Below are 22,293 nucleotides of genomic sequence, written 5' to 3' on the forward strand. Positions count from 1 at the left end.
CTCATTTCGTGCAGTTTCGGTTCGAGCAAACACTGAGGATTGTAATGCCCACATGTTCACTCTCCACTCTCTCTTGAAAGCGGACGCGCAGAGGGTATCCCACGAGAGGGCCGCCTTTGCCCACTTTGCGACTTGTAGGAGATTGAGTCGGAGGAGCACTTTGCTTTTAGATGTCCTATCTATTATGCCATTCGAGGCCGGTACCATTGCCTCTTCCGCGACGGATTCGGCCCCCTCCAACACATGCTGCAGTTCCCGGATCAGCGATGCCTAGCCGCTTTCTTACATGAGATGACTCGCCACCGAGATACCTCTCTCCGAGCACGGCGACACGCGCAGCACACACAGCGTGAGGACACCCAGCGGCCCATCACTGATTTCTTCCAGTCACAGGATACCTCTCCTCAGTCTAGCCGACGACGCGGACGTGAGCGAGAGCCAGAGCCACGACAGCTGCACCAGCGGACAGACTCACACATCCGGGTCCATGACATCTCCTCTCTGCTCTCTACCCGCCCCACCGGGGTTACCGTTGCCCTCATCCACAGGGCCACCCGCCACCCCCGACGACCGAGCTCGACTAGGCCGCGTGACGTCAGAGGCCAATCATCTATCGCAGGGTTTTTTCCGGCCTCCCATTTGACGGCCCCTCTATGATTGGTCTCTGACGATCACCACCTGCACATATATATTGTATCTCCCCCCTCTGCCCCATTTTTGGTGCCCCCCCCTTCTTTTTTGTATCATCTGGAGGTTGACACATATTTTTTGTATCAGGACTAGACACACCATCCTTCATAACCTCTTTTTTGTAGAAACGGTTGGCTGGCCCGTTTGGAGACCGCCACCGTTATGCTCATTGTATCAGTTATCTTTAGTCTCATAGACCTTCACGGTCTCCCGAAGACTTTAATAAACTCTCTTTCTTTCTTTCTTTCTCTCTCTCTCTCCAGCTTCATACGTCTAGGGCTTGAGGGGGAGAGGAGTTCCCCACCAAGATCGAGTTCTACGATGACCACTTCCTGAGGGTCTCGGAGTATGGTCTCATCATCAGACCTCAGTGTCTCGTGGAAAGGAGAGTCTCACATGCACTGAGGATCGCCATCAAACAGTTGCGAGTCTCATCACATCAACTGAGGATTGAGGCAGGGAGAGCAGCAGGCATACCCAGAGAGTAGAGGATCTACAGACTATGCCCGATGGGGGAGGTCGAGACAAAGGAGCACTTTCTACGTGTCGTCCAGTCTACTATGAGATCTGAGGGCGATATAACTGCCTCTTTCAGGAGGGGCATGGCTTTGGTCCACTTACACGGCTGATCCATTTCTCCGACCAGGCTTGTGTTGGGCTCTATCTGCTGATTGAGATGCGACGACACAAAGATATATTGATGCGACAGACCAAAGAGCAGCAACAAGCGATGCCACAGGTCACTGAGATCGACCGAGCACAGACACGTGTTACAGACTTCTATGCATCTAAGTCAACTACCGGGGAGGCTGAGGGATAGGAGCTTGATGAGATGAGAGCATCATGGATTATAGTGAGAGTCACCACCACGATGCTGCTAGACGAGAGGCACACACTCCACATGCGGCACGGAGAGTGACCAAAGCACACACGATCGAGGTCCGGTTTAATTCAGCCCTCCTCAGAGGAGACTACCAGAGACGAGGTGTTACCCTTGACACAGCCCATATACAAAGATTGAGGAGACCACACCCTCCGCTGCCTCGACAGCAAGAGCTCATCACATTCCATTAGAGAGCCACCAGGGTACTTGGATATATGGAGCCTGGACATATATAGGAGCATTAGCTTTGAGCACCTAATACTATTTTGCTATTTTGCTCTGAGCAGCTGTCAGAAAACAACAGAAAAATCAGAGAAAATCCTCCTCCATTCCCCTCCACATTCACCCATTCTCCTCCGCTCCAACCTACAGCCCCGACCCATAGCCCCGCCTTCTGCCCCCTCCATTAAGCTCTCCCGCTCCCCGCCTTTTTTCAGCCCCCTGGGGGTACCTCCCGTCATGGGGGGGGGGGCTCATGCTCCCGCTCCTGCAGTAAGACCTGCACCGAACACGGGTCAGTCAAACGAAATGGGGAAAGGTGGCAAAGATACAGATAAAGTCGCCAAGAAAGATGACAACAAAGACAAGAAACAAACACAGCTGAAACTCGAGGATGTGAACACACGCTACAACCGCAGTGGACTCAGAGTTGACAGCAAAGCAAAGGCGGGGTCTGTAATGAAGGGGAAAAAGAGGCCAAGTTAGAGGCCCTTTAGGGGGGAAATGTGGAGGGACTATATAAGTCTCCATCCACCCCCTACTATGTACTTTTTGATGTGAGATCTAATCCTATCTACTCTCCCTTCCTCCTTCCTACCTATGCTCACTCACTCTCTCTCTCTCTCTTCCCTACTCCCTTTCAATCTCTCCCTCCCTTTCCTACTTCATTCTCTCTCTCCTACCCTTTTCCCTCCCTCTTCCCCTCTCTCTCTCTCCTTTCTGCTCCTATCCCCCTTTCTCCAAATCTGTCCCTACCCCTTCTCTACATTGGTATCAGAGCCCCTTCCTAGGGCCCTGTTTCGGAACTAGCTTCAACATCAAGCTGTCAACGCCAAATCTTACCCAGCCAACGTAAATCTGTCAAAGCTCCTATCAACGCCAAATCCTACCGTACGATGCACGTGATTTCTGGCAGAATGTGGAGCATTTGCTAGCTGCAACGAATCCCAGCTCCAAGCATCGTCAAATCTGCTGGCCTTTCAATTGGTAAATCCCGAGGGCTGTGGCATCAAATTCCAAGGGCTGAAGGCATCCTTCAAACCCGTGCGACGTGCAGCTAGAGCCGTGTGCATCCCGACGTGCACCATCAACCATGCGATGTGCAGACCCGTGTGCTAGAGCCGTGTGCATTCCGACGTGCGCCATCAACGAGACCAAGAGCCCGTCCGTCAAATCTTCGAGACGCCGTCCTATTCACCGCCCTCCCGCGCCCATGCGTTGCCCTAATCGACGCCGTCGCCGCTCCGCTTTTTTTTCTTTCCTGCAAACCTTAGCCTACAAGGTTTGCTACCTATGTGAGACTAACAAGGGTTGGGTTAGTTTGGTTAGGTTTGGTTAGGTCTAGCTAGTTTTGTGGGTTGAGTTACTTTGATTAGGTTTAGTTAGTTTGGTTGGGTTTAGGTTCAATTAGTTGGCTAGGTTAGGTTAGTGCTAACTAGGGTTAAATGGTCTAGTCAGGTTATCTTAGGTCAATGTCCTAACTGTCTTACCAGTCATAGGTTAGGAGTCCTAACTGTCTTAGGTGACTTAGGGAACCCCACCCCCCTAAAAAAAAGAAGAAGAAGAACAAGAAGAAGAAGAGGGTAAACAGTTCACTTTCAGCCTCTTTTTAGGGGCCTTTCAGAGCCCGTTTGGAGCCATTTTGGCTCTGTTTCGAAGCTTCTTCGGCGACCTTTCTTCTGAGCCTCTCCATCAACATTTTCGTGTTTTCCACACACTATCTCAGGGCTCATTACAGCAGAGTTTTGTTATCCATTTCTCCTTGCCTACATTCGAGCTCCTCTCCAAGAACAGTCACCATGGCACCGAAGCATGTCCCTCGTGATATATCGCATGACACTGATGAGGCTACTCAGTATGAGCAAGTGCCCACCACAGTGGTTGCATCCATTGGTGGCGCAGAGGTTCCTTCCACTCAGCCTCTCTCTCCTGCATCCCACGAAGTGCAAGCAGCGCAAGTGCAAGCAGCGCAGACGCAGTTTCTAGATGCCCTTTCCTCTATGCTCCAAGGTGCTTTCTGCCAGATAGGACAGGAGTTCAGCCAACAGCTTACCACAGCCATGGCTATGCAGGATACGGCTCTTGTCCAGATGGGACAGCAGATCACATCTGCCATTGCTATGCAGGATAAGGGTAAGCAGCCCGCACCCCAGCAAGGGGACCATTCAGACAGTCAGGATGTTTTGTCTGCTCCACGCAAGGGTTTTACGATAGATGCCCATCGTGCCTATGAGCATCAGTCTTCTGGACCATTGCATGTACCCCAACTTGGGGATTATCTGGACATAGATGATGCATTTTCTGTGCCACAGAGCACCTTCTTGCAGGATGTCAGGCCATCTTTTGGCTCTCAGCTTTCTGCATCTATGCAAGCTGAGCCGTCTCTTTTGGGCCGACCCGTTGGTGTGCATCCAGCTTGTGCATCCAGCTAGTGCTCCTTTCACCGCACCAAGGAGTATGCCTAGAGTTGGCTTGGGTTTACATGGCAACCCACACCCTTGGGAGAGAGGTCAGTCCTCTTCTTAGCCCTTTGGTATGCCATCATTTCGGAGAGATGCATTTGGTAGAGAGACCCAGCCCGGAGTTCATGCTCCTATCCCTCCGCCAGTGTGCACATATAGCCAGACGCAGCCAGTGCATCATATGGCAACAGCTTCTACACAGTAGGGGGTTGGTGGTGGGCAACAAGCCACTTTTGATGACATGTTGGCAGATTCTTTGCGTTCATAAAGGGCCCTACTTGAGGCCATCAACCTTGAGATACCCTTCTCCGATTATGTGAACCTCAAGCGTGATGATGCCCGCACTTTTGGAGGTCACACACACAAGAATTATGCAGCCAAGGATATGAAGGACAAACTCACAGTGCATAAGTTTAAAGGAGACACTCGCACTCCCAATGAGTTGGAGGAGTGGCTCATGAAGCTGGAAGACTATTTCCGCTTCTACCCCAGCTTTAAGACCTGAAATTCGCCCTCACTCATGCTCCTGTGTTGGTATGCCCTGATTTTTCACGTACTTTCATTGTGGAGACAGATGCCAGTGGCAAAGGATTAGGGGTTGTGCTAAGACAGGAACACGGGGTGATTGCAGGAAATTGGATGCCAAGGAGCTAGATTATCATTTGTATGATCAGGAAATGTTGGCTATCCTCCATGCTTTCGAAAAATGGCACCACTACCTGTATGGTAGCAAAATCAAGGTTAAGACAGATCATAGGACACTCAGGTATTTCCCTACGCAGCCGAACTTGTCAATGAAGCAGAGAGGTGGCTGGCTAAGGTTCAGTCTTATGATTTCGACATCGAGCACAGGAAAGGGAAAGAAAACATGGTTGCAGATGCCTTATCCCGTATGTGGGCTTGCAGTTTGTCTGCCATTTCTACCATCTACCAGGAGTGGATTCATGGTATTCAAGAAGAATACATGCAGGATTCTAAGGCAGCTTCCATATTTGTGGAGTTACAGAGGCCATCGAGCAAGGGGCATGCTGAATTTAAGCTGCATAATGGGCTGTTGTGGTGCAAGGACAGAATTTATTTGGTGCCAGATTCAAAGTACCGGCATGCTGAATTTAAGCTGCATAATGGGCTGTTGTGGTGCAAGGACAGAATCTATTTGGTGCCAGATTCAAAGTACCGACTGCTGGTCTTACAGGACATGCACTCATCTCCTATGGTAGGACATGCAGGTATTACTAAGACATATGAAAAGGTCAAACATAGCTTTATCTGGGATGGCTTGTGGCGGGATGTAGTTGAATTTGTCATTGAATGTTTGCCCTGCCAGCAAAATAAAGTGGACAGCCGGTTACCCGCAGGTCTCTTGCAGCCATTACCTATTCCAGAAGGCAAATGGACTCACATTGCTATGGATTCCATCACAGGGTTGCCTTCCACAGAGCAGGGATGGGATAGCATTTTTGTGGTGGTTGACAGAATGACGAAGCAAGCCATTTCATACCCACTAAGACCCGTTATTCAGCATCACAGGTTGCTTGGCAGTTCATCGAGCATGTTTTTAAGCATCATGGTTTACCTCAGGAGATTGTCAGCGACAGAGATGCAAAATTTATGGGTCACTTTTGGCAGGAATTATTTACAGCAGTGGGTACTTCTCTTACACCTAGCACTGCTTACCACCCTGAGACGGATGGACAGTCAGAAAGGGTGAACAAATGGCTGGAGGAGTATTTGAGGCATTTCTGCCATGACACATAGAAGTCTTGGGATAAGTGGTTGGCACTTGCTGAATTTTGTTACAACAGTACCAAGCACATCTCTATTGGCATGAGCCCGTTCGAGGCTATGTATGGATGCACAGTGGGTATGCCATCTTTAGTTGCAGACATGGCTGTGAAAAATCAGCAAGCAAGAAATGACTTGGAGAGTATGGATGCCCTTCTACAATTGGCTAAAAAGAATATGCAGGATGCCCAAGCCAAGCAGAAGAAGTATGCGGATGAATGCAGAAGGTATCTGTCTTTTGAAGAAGGGGATTATGTGCACTTACGCCTCCATAAGAACCGTTATGCCTCGCTGAAGGGTAACACCAACACGAAGCTTGCTCACAGGTATTGCGGTCCCTACAGGATCATCCACAAAGTTGGCGAGGTGGCGTATGAGTTGGAGCTACCCAGGACCTCCAAGATTCATAATGTTTTCCATGTGTCCTTGCTGAAGCCACATGTCGGACAGCATGTCCAAGTACTTCCTGAGCTACCACCTATGGATGAGGAGGGCCACATACTCTATGTTCCAGAGTGCATCATGGGTTTCAGCGATCACGTACTCCGAAACAAAGTCTACACCGAGTATCTTATCAAGTGGCAAGGACTCCCTGAAGATGAGAACTCATGGTAGCCAGAGAGCATTGTCTAGGACAATCCCTATCTCCTACCGGGCTGATTATTATTTGCTGTTTGCTGCACCTATTTAACAGCCCGCATATGAAATTTTGAGGGCAAAATTCTATGGGAAGGGATGGCTGTAATGAAGGGGGAAAAGAGGCCAAGTTAGAGGCCCTTTAATGGGGAAATGTGGAGGGACTATATAAGTATCCATCCACCCCCTACTATGTACTTTTTGATGTGGCATCTAATCCTATCTACTCTCCCTTCCTCCTTACTACCTACGCTCACTCACTCTCTCTCTCTCTTCCCTACTCCCTTTCAATCTCTCCCTCTCTTTCCTACTTCATTCTCTCTCTCCTACCCTTTTCCCTCCCTCTTCCCCTCTCTCTCTCTCCTTTCTGCTCCTCTATCCCCCTTTCTCCAAATCTGTCCCTACCCCTTCTCTACAGGGTCCACCTCTGCCTCAGCTTCAGCTTCAGCTTCAGTCTCAGCTCCGGTATCAGTTACATCCTCATCCTCAGCTTTAGCGCCAGCCTCAGCTTCAACCTCAGTGTCAGCTCCAGTTCCAGTTTCAGCTCCACTTTCAGCTCCACTTCCGTCCACAGCCTCTACAGTTACAGCTACTGGCTCTAATATACCCCTACGCATGATACCGATTGCTCCACCCTCCCCTAGGATAGAGGGGTTGTCACTGACACCATCTCTCCCTTTTTCTCCCACTACAATTCTCTCTCTGATTATGACACCTACTTTGGAGGGTCATACACTGTTCTGCACTACTCGACCTTTTTCTCCCCTCTGCCTCTCTGTCAGCCCGTGTTCCCACACCCCCCTGGGATCGCCTCCTCCAGGCCACTATCATATCCATACCGCACCCATCTCACCCAATCATCACCCAGCCTCCAGTCTCATCCTCACACTTTCATGCCACAATCCTTTCAATTACCGCTAGAGCACGGACGAGCTGACCTACCAGAGGCTTGCGAGAACTTGCTGATGGAGGCTCATAGCATCCGAGAGCGCGAGAGGGAGCTGTCACGCTTCGCACAAGAGCACACACGCTTCTCCCAAGAGCAGGCGCGTCTCATATAGGAGCAGTCTCAGGCTAGCGATCTCCATGGATGAGGATCTCACTCCACTACAGGTTGAGGAGAGGCGCTTTCTGTTGCAGCAGCGGGATCACGCCCGCAAGGAGGGGAAAAGTAGTACGAGATGGACGACTCCTTATAGGCTCCCGTCAGGCACCCACCTCTCCTCCCGCATAGGGAGGCGGGGTCTATGAGACTCAAACATTCGAGACTCTATCCTGTACCATCTAGAACTGTAATGGTACCTTACGGTCAGAACCAAGGAACTTCTCGGAATCCTATACAGGTCACGACATAGTCTTTTATACAGAGGCACATCAGAGTCCAGAGCGCCCACTCCCAGTAGTCAGCGGGTATACATGGGAGTCTGCCTACAGAGATGAGACGAGGGCTACAGGAGGCGTTCGAGGGTCAGGAGGAGTTGCAGTCCTTTACAGATCCACACTTTTGGGGGTCTCAATGGAGCAAAGAGATACACATTCTAGGTTTCTCTGGATCCGGATTCGGCACATGGATAGCCACTTCCCCCCCCCCCCCCGAGACCTCCCGCTTTGCTAGAGATATTCGAGGGAAGGATGAGACATCCCCATTTGCTGCTCTTTATCAGTCCATTGTTGACTTCTCTAGCCACGAAGAAGTCCTCCTAGTTCGGGACTTCAACGCGAAGACCGGCGCTCGTCAGACACCACTCCTCGACTTCAGGGATGATTTCACTCTACTGCCAGGCATTGACCTCAAGGAGGTAGGTATGCTACGAGTTTCGGCTGACAGAGGAGGACCGTTCACATCTTATGGACAGGCCCTATTAGACCTCAGCAGGATGCATGATCTCATTATTTATAATGGTCTTGACAAATGGCCCACATCAGGTGGCTTCACGTGTTTTCCACATGGGGGAGGCTTCAAGGTTGTGGACTACATCATGGGATCCCCTGCCTTCACATCTCGCATCACTGACTTTACCGTAGCACCTCTCCCTCCAGGGGCTGATCATACCTATCTTTTCTTTAGCATTTCTACCCCCCGTTGCACAGCACTTTCTACCCCGTTGAGTTCTTACTCCACCTACCATGATATACGCTTTAATCGCGATCACTCACCTACTTACTCTGGTCGTCTGTACATACTTCTCGCATACATTGACTTTATACCCCTATTAGAGGATAGTGTTGTCCTAGTCACCCGCTCACTACATGAGACTGCTCTTCACGCATTTCCCCACACCGCCCGCTCCACTTGCCCACCACCACCTGGGACCGTACCCTGTAATAGCTGGTACGATGATGATTGTAAGGCTTTACGCTATCAGCTCAGATTTGAAACCAAAAACAATCTTCCGAGCGAACCAGAGACGCTACGCGAGTACCGTCGATTGGTACGCAGGAAGAAACTTGACTTTGTGTGCCGGAACGAGGAGTAGCTACTGAACATTATGTTCAGTAACAACTCTAAGGACTTTTGGCAGAGATTTCTAGAGGGACGGTCCCCCTCACCACTCACTGACATGCCACGTCCCACATCCTACACCCTCTTCACTGGGGGGGGGTAAAAGGATGCCGTAATGAAACTTCATAATGGCCGAGCGAAGGATCATGAGGGACTATGCACTGAGTTCATTGCATATGGAATTAATCTCCTAGCCCCGATCTTAGCAAAGCTATTCAATGAAGCTGTTTGCTTGGGGTTTCCACGCACCTGGACCATTAACACTATCTCACCCATTCACAAGGCAAGGGATCCCATGAGCCCGGAGAACTACGGGACCATTATGATTAGAGCCGTTCCTCACCAAATCATTTGGGCGGAGTTTGGGTCACCCCCATTACAGCTAGATGCTGCATTTCAGGTCATCACGTATCTGTACCGAGTCAGGGAGTGTGGGGACTACACCTCTGGGCGTAGTAGGATGCCATGGCTAGCACTGTCCTCTTCTATGGCACTAGCAACAGGGGGACACCAGAGGTCCTTGTATGCACGCACAGAGAGATGGTTTGAGGGACTAGAGCTCCCCATGGACAGACTACCTCCATTCCAGTATAGCATGGATGCTCCGTTCTCTCCCCTCCTATCACATGACGTCAACCAGGTTATCCGTGAGGATCTACTACAGCTACACACATTCCACAATTGGTTGAGCTCGAGTGATCTTCCAGTAAAGATGGGCTTCTACAGAGATCACTTCTTACATATCACAACGGAGAGTTTCATTGATCCACCAGGATACACACAGATTCACCTACCCCTCTCGTTGAGGATCTCTCTTGGGCAGTTCCTGGTCTCTTCACACAGACTTCGTATCGAGAGCGGCAGAGCAGAGCAATCACCCAAGGAGAGACGCATATGCACACTGTGTGACATGCAGGAGGTTGGGACAGAGGAGCATTTCATCTTCAGGTGTTCTATTTACTATGAGATCCGAGGGTGTTTCTACTGTCTCTTCAAAGATAGTTATGGGGTTTTGGCCCGTTTCCTCTCCTACCCAAACCAACGGTGTTTGGCTGGTTTCATTCATGAGGTGCTTAGAAACTGCGAGAGGATACTCTGAGCACGGAGACAGGAGCAGACTTCTTTCTCGATTGATACCTCTCAGAGCTCTATCATGGAGTTCTTTCAGCCAGATCACATAGACCCCCACGAGACGAGACCTCGACATGACCGTGACCCAGAGCCTGTGACCCGACAGCTCAGACAGAGGGTTGACACACATATCATACTTGGGGACATCCCCTCCTTGTTTAGGGTCGGAGCCCGACCGACGGGGGTCACAGTGGCCCGAGTTAGACGCAGAACTACGACCAGGAGACGTACCAGGACTGCACCCTTGAGGGGTTGATAGCGCTCTATTGCTGACCTCATGCCTCCACTGCCTCATCCATCCTGATGTCCTGCTGCTGCTGATGATGATGATGATGATGATGATGATGATGATGATGATGATGATGTTGATGATGATGATGATGATGATGCTGAGATTGATATATAGTCGACTATCGACATGACTATGTTGTACTATGTTGTACTTAGGACTTAGTACTGCCATTTTTCATTTTTTGCATTCTGCATTGGTGTGGATGCTCATTTAGTACAGCTCGTTGCATCAGGTTTTTCACAGTCTCATAGACCCATCGGTCTTCCGAAGACTTTAATAAACTTTCTTTTTTTCTTTCTTTCTTTCACTAGTTTAGCACATTAGCTTTCAGCAAGGGCCTTAGTGAGGCCTTTGCTGCAGCCCATAGCGGCTTGTATGAGTTACTTTTGGTTTTGTACTTTGTCTCATAGGCCCGTAAGGCCTCCTGCAGTCATTAATACATCTCTCTCTCTCTCTCTCTCTCTCTCTCTCTCTCTCCATATATATATATATATATATATATATAAACTTGAGAAAGCTGAAATACATTGCACGCATTAGAAAGTATAAAGGATTGTTGATTTTGTAGAAAACCATTAACACTAGACTAATATATTACACACACACACACACACACACACATATATATGAATCAAGGCACATGCCCAAACTCATTCTCTAAAAACACAACACATAGTGCAGATTCAATCGCATGGCAAGCACTCATAAGGTTGAAAACCACAAACTCCATCATGCATAGTAGGGACTAGCTACTATGTGTGTTCAAACTGTGTGTTCAAACTGTGTGTGAAGATGTGATTCTATAATTCACCAATGGTAAATGCTACAAATTCTGCAATAGAGAGCAATGCACCTGATAGGATAGCCCAAGAATTTCATGGGCAAGGTAAAGACAATCGTTGTGGTAAATTATAGCCTCTTGACTTAAGCTATGTAATTCCCTAGCAAGCTGCAGCACAATCAACTCAGCTTAAATATCCAACTGGAGATCAACCTGACCTTCAATGATCTAGTAATAAGTCAAATATGGCTTTCAATAAATTCCCTGTAACTTTCCATGACAAAGAATAAGAAGCCAAACCAGGACACAGCATGTATGATACATGTAGTAACCCCTAACACTACAAGCTTTTGTTGAATACTTGATATATGTAAAAAACACTCAAATGCGAAGGTAAGAACACATGCATTTTTTAATCGAAAAAGTTGTACCTCACAAGCATATTTGTACGCATTTGATACACACATATGGTTAGCATATGTGTATCTAAGCAAGTCTTGTGAGAATGTACATACCAATGAGATGATGAGTGTATGCATGTGTATTTGAGCAAGTCTACCTGTGTATATAAATATGCAATTCTGTGTCTTTCCATCATATATATGCATGTGTGCACATTCAAATAAAATGCATGTGTGTGCATGCTTATGCAAGCATATCTCTCTCTACATTCTAATCCAGTCAGAATTTTGTACATGCCCAAACACTTGTATGTACATAAATGTACGTATGCTTTCTCTCTGTACCTGAAGGACATCACCAGACTCCAAAGCTCCCAGCCCTTCTAGAAGATCATCAACTTGCTGTGGTTAGGGTTTCCAGCCCTACTTGGTGCCCATAGATGCTGCAAATTGACTCCAAAGCACCCAGACCTGCTGCGAATAGGATTCCAAGGAGCCTAGCACTGCTGCGATTTGGTCTAAGGGTGCCCAAGATCCTCTACAAGCTATTCCAGGAAGTAGAGCCATATTGTGATTTGTTCCAGAAGCTGTTTTGTGTGTTGCAAACTGCTCAAAAGTGTCATGACAACAGTGATTTTATTGCTCAAGAATTTTCAAGTATCTTAAGGTTTGGTTACAAATAGTGCATGCATCACAATGTGATTATTTGCAGAATGAAGTGCATCCCCAACCTCCTCTAACTCCACACTGCTGCAGCACTCTCTCCTCTCAGAACGAGTAGTTGCTACAAAAACATGTCTCCGACTTCAGAAAACCTTTGAAAATGTTTTCCAGAAACGTGCCTTGTGGTTGGTACCCTAGCCTTTCATTGAGCTGGGAAATCGCCATACATTGGCTACTGATATGTGTATATACTTGTAAACTACAAAAGAAATTAAATTTATGTATTGACATGTATTTCAACATTCCAGCCTTCAAGTTTCACGAACTTATTACTGAGAAACAAATAATAAGAAACCTAACATGAGCACAGATACTCACTATCATGCCTGTTGAATTAGTTTCTTTCATACTTGTTACATAGCATGCGTGTTTTTTAACTGGGTCGCTTCACAAAAAAGCTTTCAGAAGGTTTTAAAACTGCAAATGTTTTCCACTTTTTGGAATGTTTGGTTGCAAGTGTGCTCAGAATCTGCTCTTCCCATCTTTTCCAACTCCCTTCTTTCTCCTCCTCCTCTGCTAACTCCATTCCCTTCCATCGACTTGCTATTCCCCCTTCACCTATTGGTATCAGACCCCAACCTGGGCCCATCGCCCAGACAGCTCTCCTTCGCTCAGCACCCTCTGTTCCCCTCCACGCGGGCTGCAGGGCCATCTTCACTTGCTGGTCTGGGCAACCCACTTGCACATTGCGCACACCAGAATATGAGATAGTGGGAGTGATTTACAGCAAAGCATGTGGCACAGTAACCCTCCATTTGAAGGCAACAATGTTGCCAACCATCACAGCTAACTCACATGTAACCCACAGCTCACAAGCCTGCCAGAGCAGCTCATCTAGCCTATGAGCGGCAACACACAACCCCAAAATAGTTGGGGCTTAATTCTGAGGTCTCATACAAGCAAACCTTGAGTTTTAACCCTCCCATCGAACCATAGCAAGCACTATGCGGAGGTGCAGCCACGTTTAACTAGTTTTTCAGCTGTTTGGACACCAGTCCCAAGAGGAGCAACTTCCAAGAAAACGGGATGTGCATTCAAATTAGCCCTCACTAAGGCCGACAAACCAGAAAATTCCAATAAAGATGCCCCTCTGCGGTATGGGCCAGATGTGTAGAAATTTGACTTAGGCGTGCATTATGAAGGGGGCAAAATCAGCTGTACAAATGGTTTCTTAAGGGGCTCAACACGAGACAACATTGAACACCCATACAGTCTAGCAAGAATGAGTTCCAACAGCACAAACACCCAGGTGCAAGAAGATTGGCAGATTCCACAACATCAGAATCTTGAGCCTTCAATTAAAGAAAATCTATGACTTTGCTCTGCACGAGAAGCCCATCATAGCATAAGAATGGCTTTCGGCACAAAATAGATGGATAAGCTGCCTACGGCGGCGATGTGGCACACACCAAGGCCCTGTATGTTTCAACTATCAATCCTCATCGAAGGGAGAAGGTAGCATAGAACACCTTACCCACCCACAACATCTACCACTTCGAAGGTCCCTTCACCTTGAATCCCTCCAGATTGGAGAGTAATGCCCTTCTTCGGTTGAGGCCTAGGGAGCTGAGAATGCATGGGAAAGTGACCGGTGTCCTTAGAAATTGGAGGCTTGAAACGAGACGAGCACCTGCCGCCTTCTTCTGTGCCCAGTTTCTGCTTTTGGGTTTCTTTCTCCTCGTAAGTGCGTTGACCAATTCGCCCGCAACAACCATAGTGCTTTATGAAGAATAGTCCTCTCCATTGCTCCATTGCAGCGCAGGATCCACAAACCGAACCGGTAGATACCCGTTGGGTCACCGCCTCTGTAGCAACACTTGGATATGTTGACTTGTTCATAAGCTAGACTGTTTGGGGTCCATTCAGACAAATGTATCTGATGGTTTCCCTATGCATAGGGTACGAGCTAGGTAGTGAATTCCCCTTTTCAATCCACTGTAAAGAAAGGCCTTCTTTAGTTGAAGAACAACGAAAAAAGTGACCATTGCTCTTCCTGCTAGTGATTGTGAAATGCTGCTGCTATTTGCACTGAAGGCCATTCGAAGGGAGAGAGAAGCAACCTGTGATTCACATGATTGATTTCTTCAGCATTGCCTCACTAACTAAATTAGCCTGCTACTCGTTCATCTTGGCGCACTCAAAAGGTTGTAGCGTTAGCTGTTTCTTTGTTGCATCAAAGTTGCTGGCTGCCCAGAGTCTGCTGCTATTGGTCGATCTCTAGAAAGGACTGCAAACAAACGTGAAAAGAAGCGGCAACTGAGAGTTTCTTGCTGCTGCAATTACTCTGGGTTTTGGCCTCGAATGCTTGCTGCTGCATCAATACCCATTTTACTGCTGCAGTTCATGGCCTGATACAAACCTGTAAGTTGCCCCCCTTTTCTTAATTGCTGTCAAGACTCAAGTATTTCCAGTTAGCATTCTAGTCCGTGGACTTTGCATTGGTAGCAAATATTTGCGAATTCAAGAGGGCAACAGGCTTGTATCTGAGGCAGAGTATGCAGGCACTTGAGGCACTCTGTGTATTATAGTGACATCTGCGGGTTATGCAGTATATCTGAGGCACTTCCGACACTCTGTGTATATGCTTAAAGCAATAGTGATTTTTGTGTTGGCACTAGTTGGTATCTTTCTTTCAGAGCAGGCAGTTGCATTGGGTAGCAAGTTTATGACGCATGGAATGGATCTCAGCGAATGCAGGCAGTGGTGAAACCTTGTGAGGTTGTGCACACACTTTGTGAGGGTGTCTGTGATTCAACAGTGGCCCTTTGTATGCAGGCAGCTAGTTGGTATTTTTCTTTTGGAACAGACTGTTGCATTGGACAGTAAGGTTATGAGACAGCATATATGCCTTCATCCAGAAAAATGTCACTGCCAAAGTTTAGCATGACTTAGAGAGGGTGAAGACTCTTGCAGCTGACAAAAAGCGAAAAAAGTGCCCAAGTCAGGGTTAAAAAGTAAGCAGATGAACATGAGAGGCATTGAAACTTTGTGAGTGAGACTGTCCGCGCTTGCAGATTACACAGATACTAGACAGCAACCCTTTGCTAAAGGGCTCACCATGGAGATCTGTCAATGGTAATTTTAAGGGGCATATTCTCTTTGGGCTAAGATTGTTCTGAATTGGTAAAGGATGCCCATTTTTGTTCCCATGGGACTACAATGCATTATTCTGTACCTTTTTTTCAGGATGGAAAAAAAAAATGAAGTATATAAAGTAGTCAATGCTACCTTCACAGGTACAATAGCAGAATAAAGAAGGAGAGCGTCACGAGCCGTATCATAAAGCTCAACTGATATTCTTGAGGCAGCCAAACATGCATCCTGCAGTCAAGGACGGTAATTATTGTTAGATGTAAACGCTAGTAATGATAATGTCGGAAAACTTTATAGATTTTTATAGTCAAGGTAGCTGAATCTATACCTCCAGAACTTCATGCACAATCTGCATCAACTGCTTGGCTGCAGGGGAAATTACACACCTCTCACATTGAAATAGTAATTCGGCTGAGTTTTCTTCAGAGACCTTGTCTGTAGAACCCTGTTCATTTCTTTTTTCCCTCTGCTGCAATAGCAGTCAATTAGCATACAGCCAGACAGCAAGCCGAAAAAAAGTTTTGGAGAACAGCACTTTGGAGTTTAAGGTTCTTGAATTTACTGAGAAAACATTGAAATCAGATCGAACAAGCAATCGTCTAGTTCTTGCTAGGACTCGGATTTTCTTCCTCGAAGCAAAGTGCAATTCAACATCTGAAGCAAACTTCCCAAGCCTGTCACTGTCCCCATGTAGCTTAGGAATGAAATTGAGTCCGCTCAAAGCTGTTTCAAATTCGTTTGTCAAATTAGCCAATTCCTGGAAATGAGCAACCTCTGTGGCCTCATTAGGTACAGCCTGTAATATACCAGAAACAATGTATTGAAATGTCTCCAAAATGGCAAAAAGATGAAGAAGTATGAGCAGCTAATTGACCCCATTCTTGAATATGAGAAAGTCTTGTCCCATATGATCATAAGACTTTCCATTCAGTCCATGGACTCTTCTTCAGAGTGGATAAAAGGGAAGCAGAAAGTAGCATTGCCTGGATATGCCAATTAATAGAAGATGCACAGAGAGAGAGAGAGAGAGAGTACCTTTGAAAGGTAGCCAGAGATGATTGCATCAGCCATCCGAGGCCAAATAAACCGGCCTAATTCTTTTATCCAGGGGTCATGATTACAGCATAAATGCTGGCGAAGAAATCCCACTACCTTTAGAAGCTTTGGATACAAAGGACCCAGTACTTTGCCATCCTAGAAAAGTCATTACCAATCAGAAACCATCCCAAAACTTCCCAATAGCCAAAGCCAAATCCTTCCATCCTAAGAAGAGAGGAGTTGCATACCTCAGAGGTAGATCTACAAGACCAAAGCAGAACAGCTTTTTCCGTTGCAGAGCCTGCTTCAGAAATGTTAATCTTGAAAGGATCTTGCAGTATAGAGCCTATGACAGACTTCAATAATTTATCTGCGAACTTTGCAAATGCTGTCTCTAGCACTCCAATTTTCTGCCAAAACACACATGGCATCAGTGAAGAACCACAATCCTGTGTTGAAAGAAATCAAGTAAATTGTTTTTTGGGGAAGATCAACAAAGAAAGGCAACCTGCCTTGATCCACACTATGTTTTCCTTGCTAGCGAGACCTCCACATGAAAAAAGACAGTGCAGACAGAGAGAACACATTCATTTCATCAGTGGCCACAACCATTCTGCTGATGGCAATGTTACACAGACTTCTTTCCATGAGGCTTCCAGTGCACACATATCATTGCGACCAGTAGACAGCAGGAATCATGGCCCTACTGCCCTTTGGCCCACCTCTGAATAACCAACACTCTATATGTGCACCTTGTATGCTTCAGACATGGAACAGCCACCAAAAAACTCAATTGAGGAGCCTTAAGTCTCTCAAGGTCTATCTCAAATTTTCCTGCGCCTTAGACAGCATGGTATGCCAACTATGATATCTATGTGTACAAAATTTTAAAACCTTACAAGTTGTTTAAGTAGCCACTTTTCCAAATATTCACAAAGCATTCAATAACGATATCTCTTCTACAATGATTCCACGCTGAAGGTCACATCCCCTCTCCTCTTCATTCCCTGCTCACTGCTTGGGGTCGCTATGTAGACTACTGACCTCTAATCTGGAGAGCATAGCTTGGGAGAGCACATCAACACATGTACAATCTTGTAATCCAGCCTGCTTTGGAGCAGCATCTTGCAAACGATGAGACCTCCTGTTTATCCCATCATTGTTCTTCAAGGTGTGGACCAATCATGTATAGTTGCTTCAGTCTATGCATATCAAGATGCTGATTCTCTCAAAGTGTATCAGAGCCAAGCTTGTTCACTATTGAGGCTGCATGGAGGCGACATCAAGAGTGGTAGAGTAAAGAGGAACTCCACACAAAAGCTCTTCAAGCCCACACAACTTGAAGACAGCAATCCCAAAGGTCACTTGAAAGCATCACACTCATTAGCGGGTCACACCCTCCACCAGGCTGTGCCATAGGAGACTGAAACACCTTCACACAACCATGGGGTTTCTGTATCCACCTTCCAACACCTTCAACGGGGCATGGGGGTGCGTTTATAAAGATACAAAACCAATGAGGTAGGCCAGATGTCACATAGGAAGCCCAGTAAGTCGTAGAGGTGGAAACTTCAGGACATGTCTTATTGGAAGTCAATGCTCCACCCTCTCTTACCCTTCATCTCTATCCTAGTTGCCCATCTGGAAGGCTCCCAAATGAGGTGAAGCCATAAGCATGTCAGGATAGGTAAAGATGAGATTCATGAGCATCAATATGCAGCCATCCATGAGGTTTGCTGCATGTTCAACACAGCATGTCTGTCCATAGAATCTCCATGCATTCAGCTGAATGCAAAAGTGGAAAACAGCCACCAGAGCAGATGACATGAGATGCAGGCATGTGGCACTATACGGACTGTACATCAGCTCTTGATGTCGTAGTATCCACAAGCACATGGCACTGTACGGATGATTGAAGGATTAAATCCTCATGGTCGTAATTGTGTGCCAAACACTAGGTTACTTTGGTCGCTAGGACAGGGACTTGTGCAACCAGTGTTCAAGGTCTCGGAGCTCATTATCTACGAGTCAGACCTAAAATATAACATTAGTAAAGCTAAGGCATCTAGGGTCCTCTAGAATATGGTGCCATGTGTCGTCTTGTGATTTGATCAGACTGGACCAGCGGGAATAGTGGATCAGCAGGAAGAGATGACGTGGAGCTGTGGACCCGGAGCCATGTGCGATGCAGAGGTTGACCAGATCACACGCGATGGAGGTCCAGCCTATCTCAGCTCTCCTCATCGGGGACCGTCAGAACCAGATCTTCGCATCCCACCAGAGACCCACCATGGCACCTGGTTTTGTATTTTAAGTACTAGTTTTGAGCTTTGAGCTTTTGAGGTTCTTAGCATAGCAAAGCACTCAACAAGGGCCCTATTTGTAGCAGGCAAATTGCCGTACAGAATTTACTGTAGAGTACAATATGGCACGTTCTGTACAGTCCAAAACATGTACAGTTTTTCCTTTTTGTGTGTGTGGGTGTGCGCGCCTGTGGTCAGATGTGTCCCCCTTCCTTCAAATGTATACCTGTAATTATAAAACGTATCCAAAATCCCTTCACCCTTTTGCTGGTTGCTGCCCCTTCCTTCAGCCCACACAGTCCCCTTTGCACATCCTCCTCTTCCAAGCTATAGTCACTGGTCCCCACAGCCCCATAGACTACAGAGTATAAAATCGTTCCACGTGTCCCTCCTTACGAGGGACATAAATACTCACAAACAAGCCTATGAGTACTACATTAAGCTATCCAGCTTGAAGTCGCCATATTGCTCGACTAGCTCTGTTAACAACATATGCCAATTTACATCATCATCAACAAATGAAGTCCAACCCTATGAACCACCTGAAAGGAAATTGGCTGATTGCCAATGCTATTTTCTCGAATAGGCACTAATCTCCAACCGTTCACCTTGCTGAACTATTTGTTCATCCCCTCAAATTTAAGGACACATTCTTTGAGGAAGGAATGTTTATAACATAGGCACTACTACTTCTAAATTAGGTCTACTATGGTGCAGGATGGAAGAGTTCCGAGATATATATTTGGGGAAGAATTGATCCTAGAGCCACGCACGCACTGCCTCCCTTAATAAAATGAAAGACGAGTTGTATGTAGACAATTTCAATCTGCTATGACCACTTCTACATCTATAATTTGCAATGCTATGAGACTGGTCTCATTATGTTCTAAAAAGATGCGTCAAAACAACTTGATGGGAGTAGAAGAGACCTGTGAGAGTTACACCGGTGATTATGGAATACTCAACAAGAATTGAAGTCAGAAGATATAACTCACGTCCATGGCTGTTAGTATTGTAGTTAATTGAGCTCCATTTGAACCCGCACCTTGCTCTCCGTTCAAGAAAGCGTGCACATACAGTTTTGAATCCTTCTCATCCATAACAATTGCTTTGTCAAAAAGCCCTCCTAGAGACAGCGACATCTGCAGCCCACGCAAAGAGTAAAATTATAATAATTGATTGTCGAATGGCAACAATCACATTTGCATGGCGTAAGAAACTCACATGTTATGATAGACACGCAGTAGAATCTAGATGTTCTGTCAGTATTCACCTGGGAAAAGATGTCGACCCAAACTTGTCTCAGGAAATTGTACGCTCTAGCTTCATCTCCAAGGGAGATATCTTCCTCCTCGCGGTCAATTAAACCACCGATCGCATTCCGTACGTCCAACAAATTCTGCGCCGCTTTTAGAAAGTCGCCTTCGTGAAATTCTTTTTTAGCGCTCATGAGTTTATCCTGCAAGCGAGAGATGCACTCGACCACAACCAAAGCCTTCCGCTTCTCTTTAGCTTCTTTGGTTGCCTTCCGCGACTCCTCCACAAGACCACATAGCTCCAAGTAGAAAGAAGAGACGTCAGTTGTTTGCTGTCCCGTTTGCAGGCTGTCGTTAGGAAGTTTTCCGGGAGCAATGAGGGTGAAGCGGTTCAAGAGCAAATCAAGCTGGTTGGAGACGGTTTCGAACTGGGCCAAGGAGGTATTAGCACGCGAGATAGTGAGGGCGAACTCTTGATGCTGGGAGGTGATGCAACGACGCACGCGATCTTTGACGTGCTCAGAATGGATGTGCATTCGATTGATGAGGGAGTGAAGGTCAGGGGCAGAGAGAGGGGCAGAGGTATCCAAATCGGGGAAGTCCGGAAGGCCGAGCAGCTGCAAAAGCTCCATGGCACCTGCATCTGCATCTGCTGCATCAACCTTCTTCTCCTCCATTTGCACTGCCTGCACTCTACAACATCTACATCTACATCTATATCTATCTACATTATTATTTCAACAACACTCAATGCCACTTGAGTCTTGTACTTGTCTATTTTCTTTTTGGCCTCCCCTCTGGGTAGAAAAATCCAAGATCTCAACCCTCCAGGCATAGTTGGGCACCTTCAACACGACTTTACAAATCAATTTGTAACGTAGCAAGAAGAGGGGATATGTACAAAAGGTAGTTCTAACATTAGAATAAAACGTCGAAGCAAATGGATCTCGATATCCTTGAGATCAAGTGCCACAACAATGAAGCTTCCCACACCCAAAATTGAGAAAGACAGTAGAGAGATTAGATTGGATGCATTGAAGTAAGATTAGATTGGATGCATTGAAGCAAGAATGGACTGATAATGTAAAGATTAGAGAAGACTTGAAGCATTTGTACATGGTGGGAATCCTCAGGCAAATATTCTCTAGATCTCAATTCACTTTATGTCTCATTCCATGTTGCACTCAATGCATCTTAGAGTCAAGAATGAGATGCAGTGCCAAGTTAGCATACAACAACTATGCCTTAGCCTATTCATACTGTATTAAGTTCACTGACTCAAGTCAACTCATTGCCCCCAATGTGCACTTTATAAAATTCATCACTTGGTTAGTCTATATTCATTAGTGATCACTAGTAGCTAAAGCTCCTCTACCCACACAACTGGTTCAAGCACCCTAATCCATTAGGTTTGTGCCATACTATCTTCTCTTTCCTAAAAAATTGTTGCTTGATACACTTGCTCTATCCACACCATTTGAAAAGACATTAACTGAAATGAATGTTCAAGATCTTTTGCCTCTAAGTGATGCCATACATGTTGGAGTTTATAAGGTCACCTCCTACATCTGTGAGCCCCCAAATGAGGAGAGCATGGGGGAGGTGCACTAATAGTGGTTAGATGTTAAGTGGGTAAAGAGAGAGTCTACCAACGTTGGCAAATCTACCAAGGTGTGCAAGGCTATCACATGGGAAGCATGTAGGCTACCATGTGAGTAGATGTACAACTTGAGAAGAAGGTTTGACCTACGGAATTACCACATGATAGTTAGTTAGAGTCTACAAAGTTAGAGCAGGCTATGCGTTAGGATTTAGAATTTCAAATATGCAGCTAATCCTGATATAGCAATGAATCTTGAGAATACATTGTTGAGGGGTATCTTGGTAACGTATCTTGATATGTAACAGTCAGACTATTGTCTGACAGTATTCAATTTGTGTATTCCCTTTTGCCAAGTTCTATGCTGATGCTATGCACTATTCTCTATGTTCTTGAATGAAGGGAATTATCTTTGCTGCCCATCCTATTGTTCACTATTGGTTTCTAATGTAACTTGTACCTTGATTATTGTTCAACTTTCTAATTGTCTTGCTGTG

The 22,293-nt window shown here is 46.4% G+C and overlaps 1 protein-coding gene across 3 annotated transcripts in view; it reads right to left on the minus strand.

Moving 5' to 3' along the window:
* Window positions 1-21,052, minus strand: part of ATZW10 (centromere/kinetochore protein, putative (ZW10)) — a 56,651-nt gene extending 35,599 nt beyond the window's left edge. Inside the window, exons 1-8 of one of the 3 annotated variants that reach the window (XM_087399943.1) lie at window positions 20,214-21,052; window positions 19,936-20,082; window positions 16,886-17,047; window positions 16,635-16,793; window positions 16,162-16,395; window positions 15,928-16,068; window positions 15,735-15,827; window positions 11,455-11,550 (exon numbers count right to left, since the gene is read on the minus strand). In XM_087399943.1, coding sequence (XP_087256069.1) covers window positions 11,455-11,550; window positions 15,735-15,827; window positions 15,928-16,068; window positions 16,162-16,395; window positions 16,635-16,793; window positions 16,886-17,047; window positions 19,936-20,082; window positions 20,214-20,873 — 1,692 coding nt within the window. In that variant the 5' untranslated portion in view covers window positions 20,874-21,052. The remainder of the gene's footprint in view (window positions 1-11,454; window positions 11,551-15,734; window positions 15,828-15,927; window positions 16,069-16,161; window positions 16,396-16,634; window positions 16,794-16,885; window positions 17,048-19,935; window positions 20,083-20,213) is intronic. The other 2 variants (XM_087399942.1, XM_087399941.1) reach the window with 2 other exon arrangements.
* Between the last annotated feature and the right edge of the window lie 1,241 nt (window positions 21,053-22,293).

This window comes from Dipteris shenzhenensis, chromosome 28 (genome assembly GCF_047967505.1).
Source record: "Dipteris shenzhenensis isolate YYH24624 ecotype China chromosome 28, Dip_SZ_1.0, whole genome shotgun sequence".
Classification (NCBI taxonomy): domain Eukaryota; kingdom Viridiplantae; phylum Streptophyta; class Polypodiopsida; order Gleicheniales; family Dipteridaceae; genus Dipteris; species Dipteris shenzhenensis.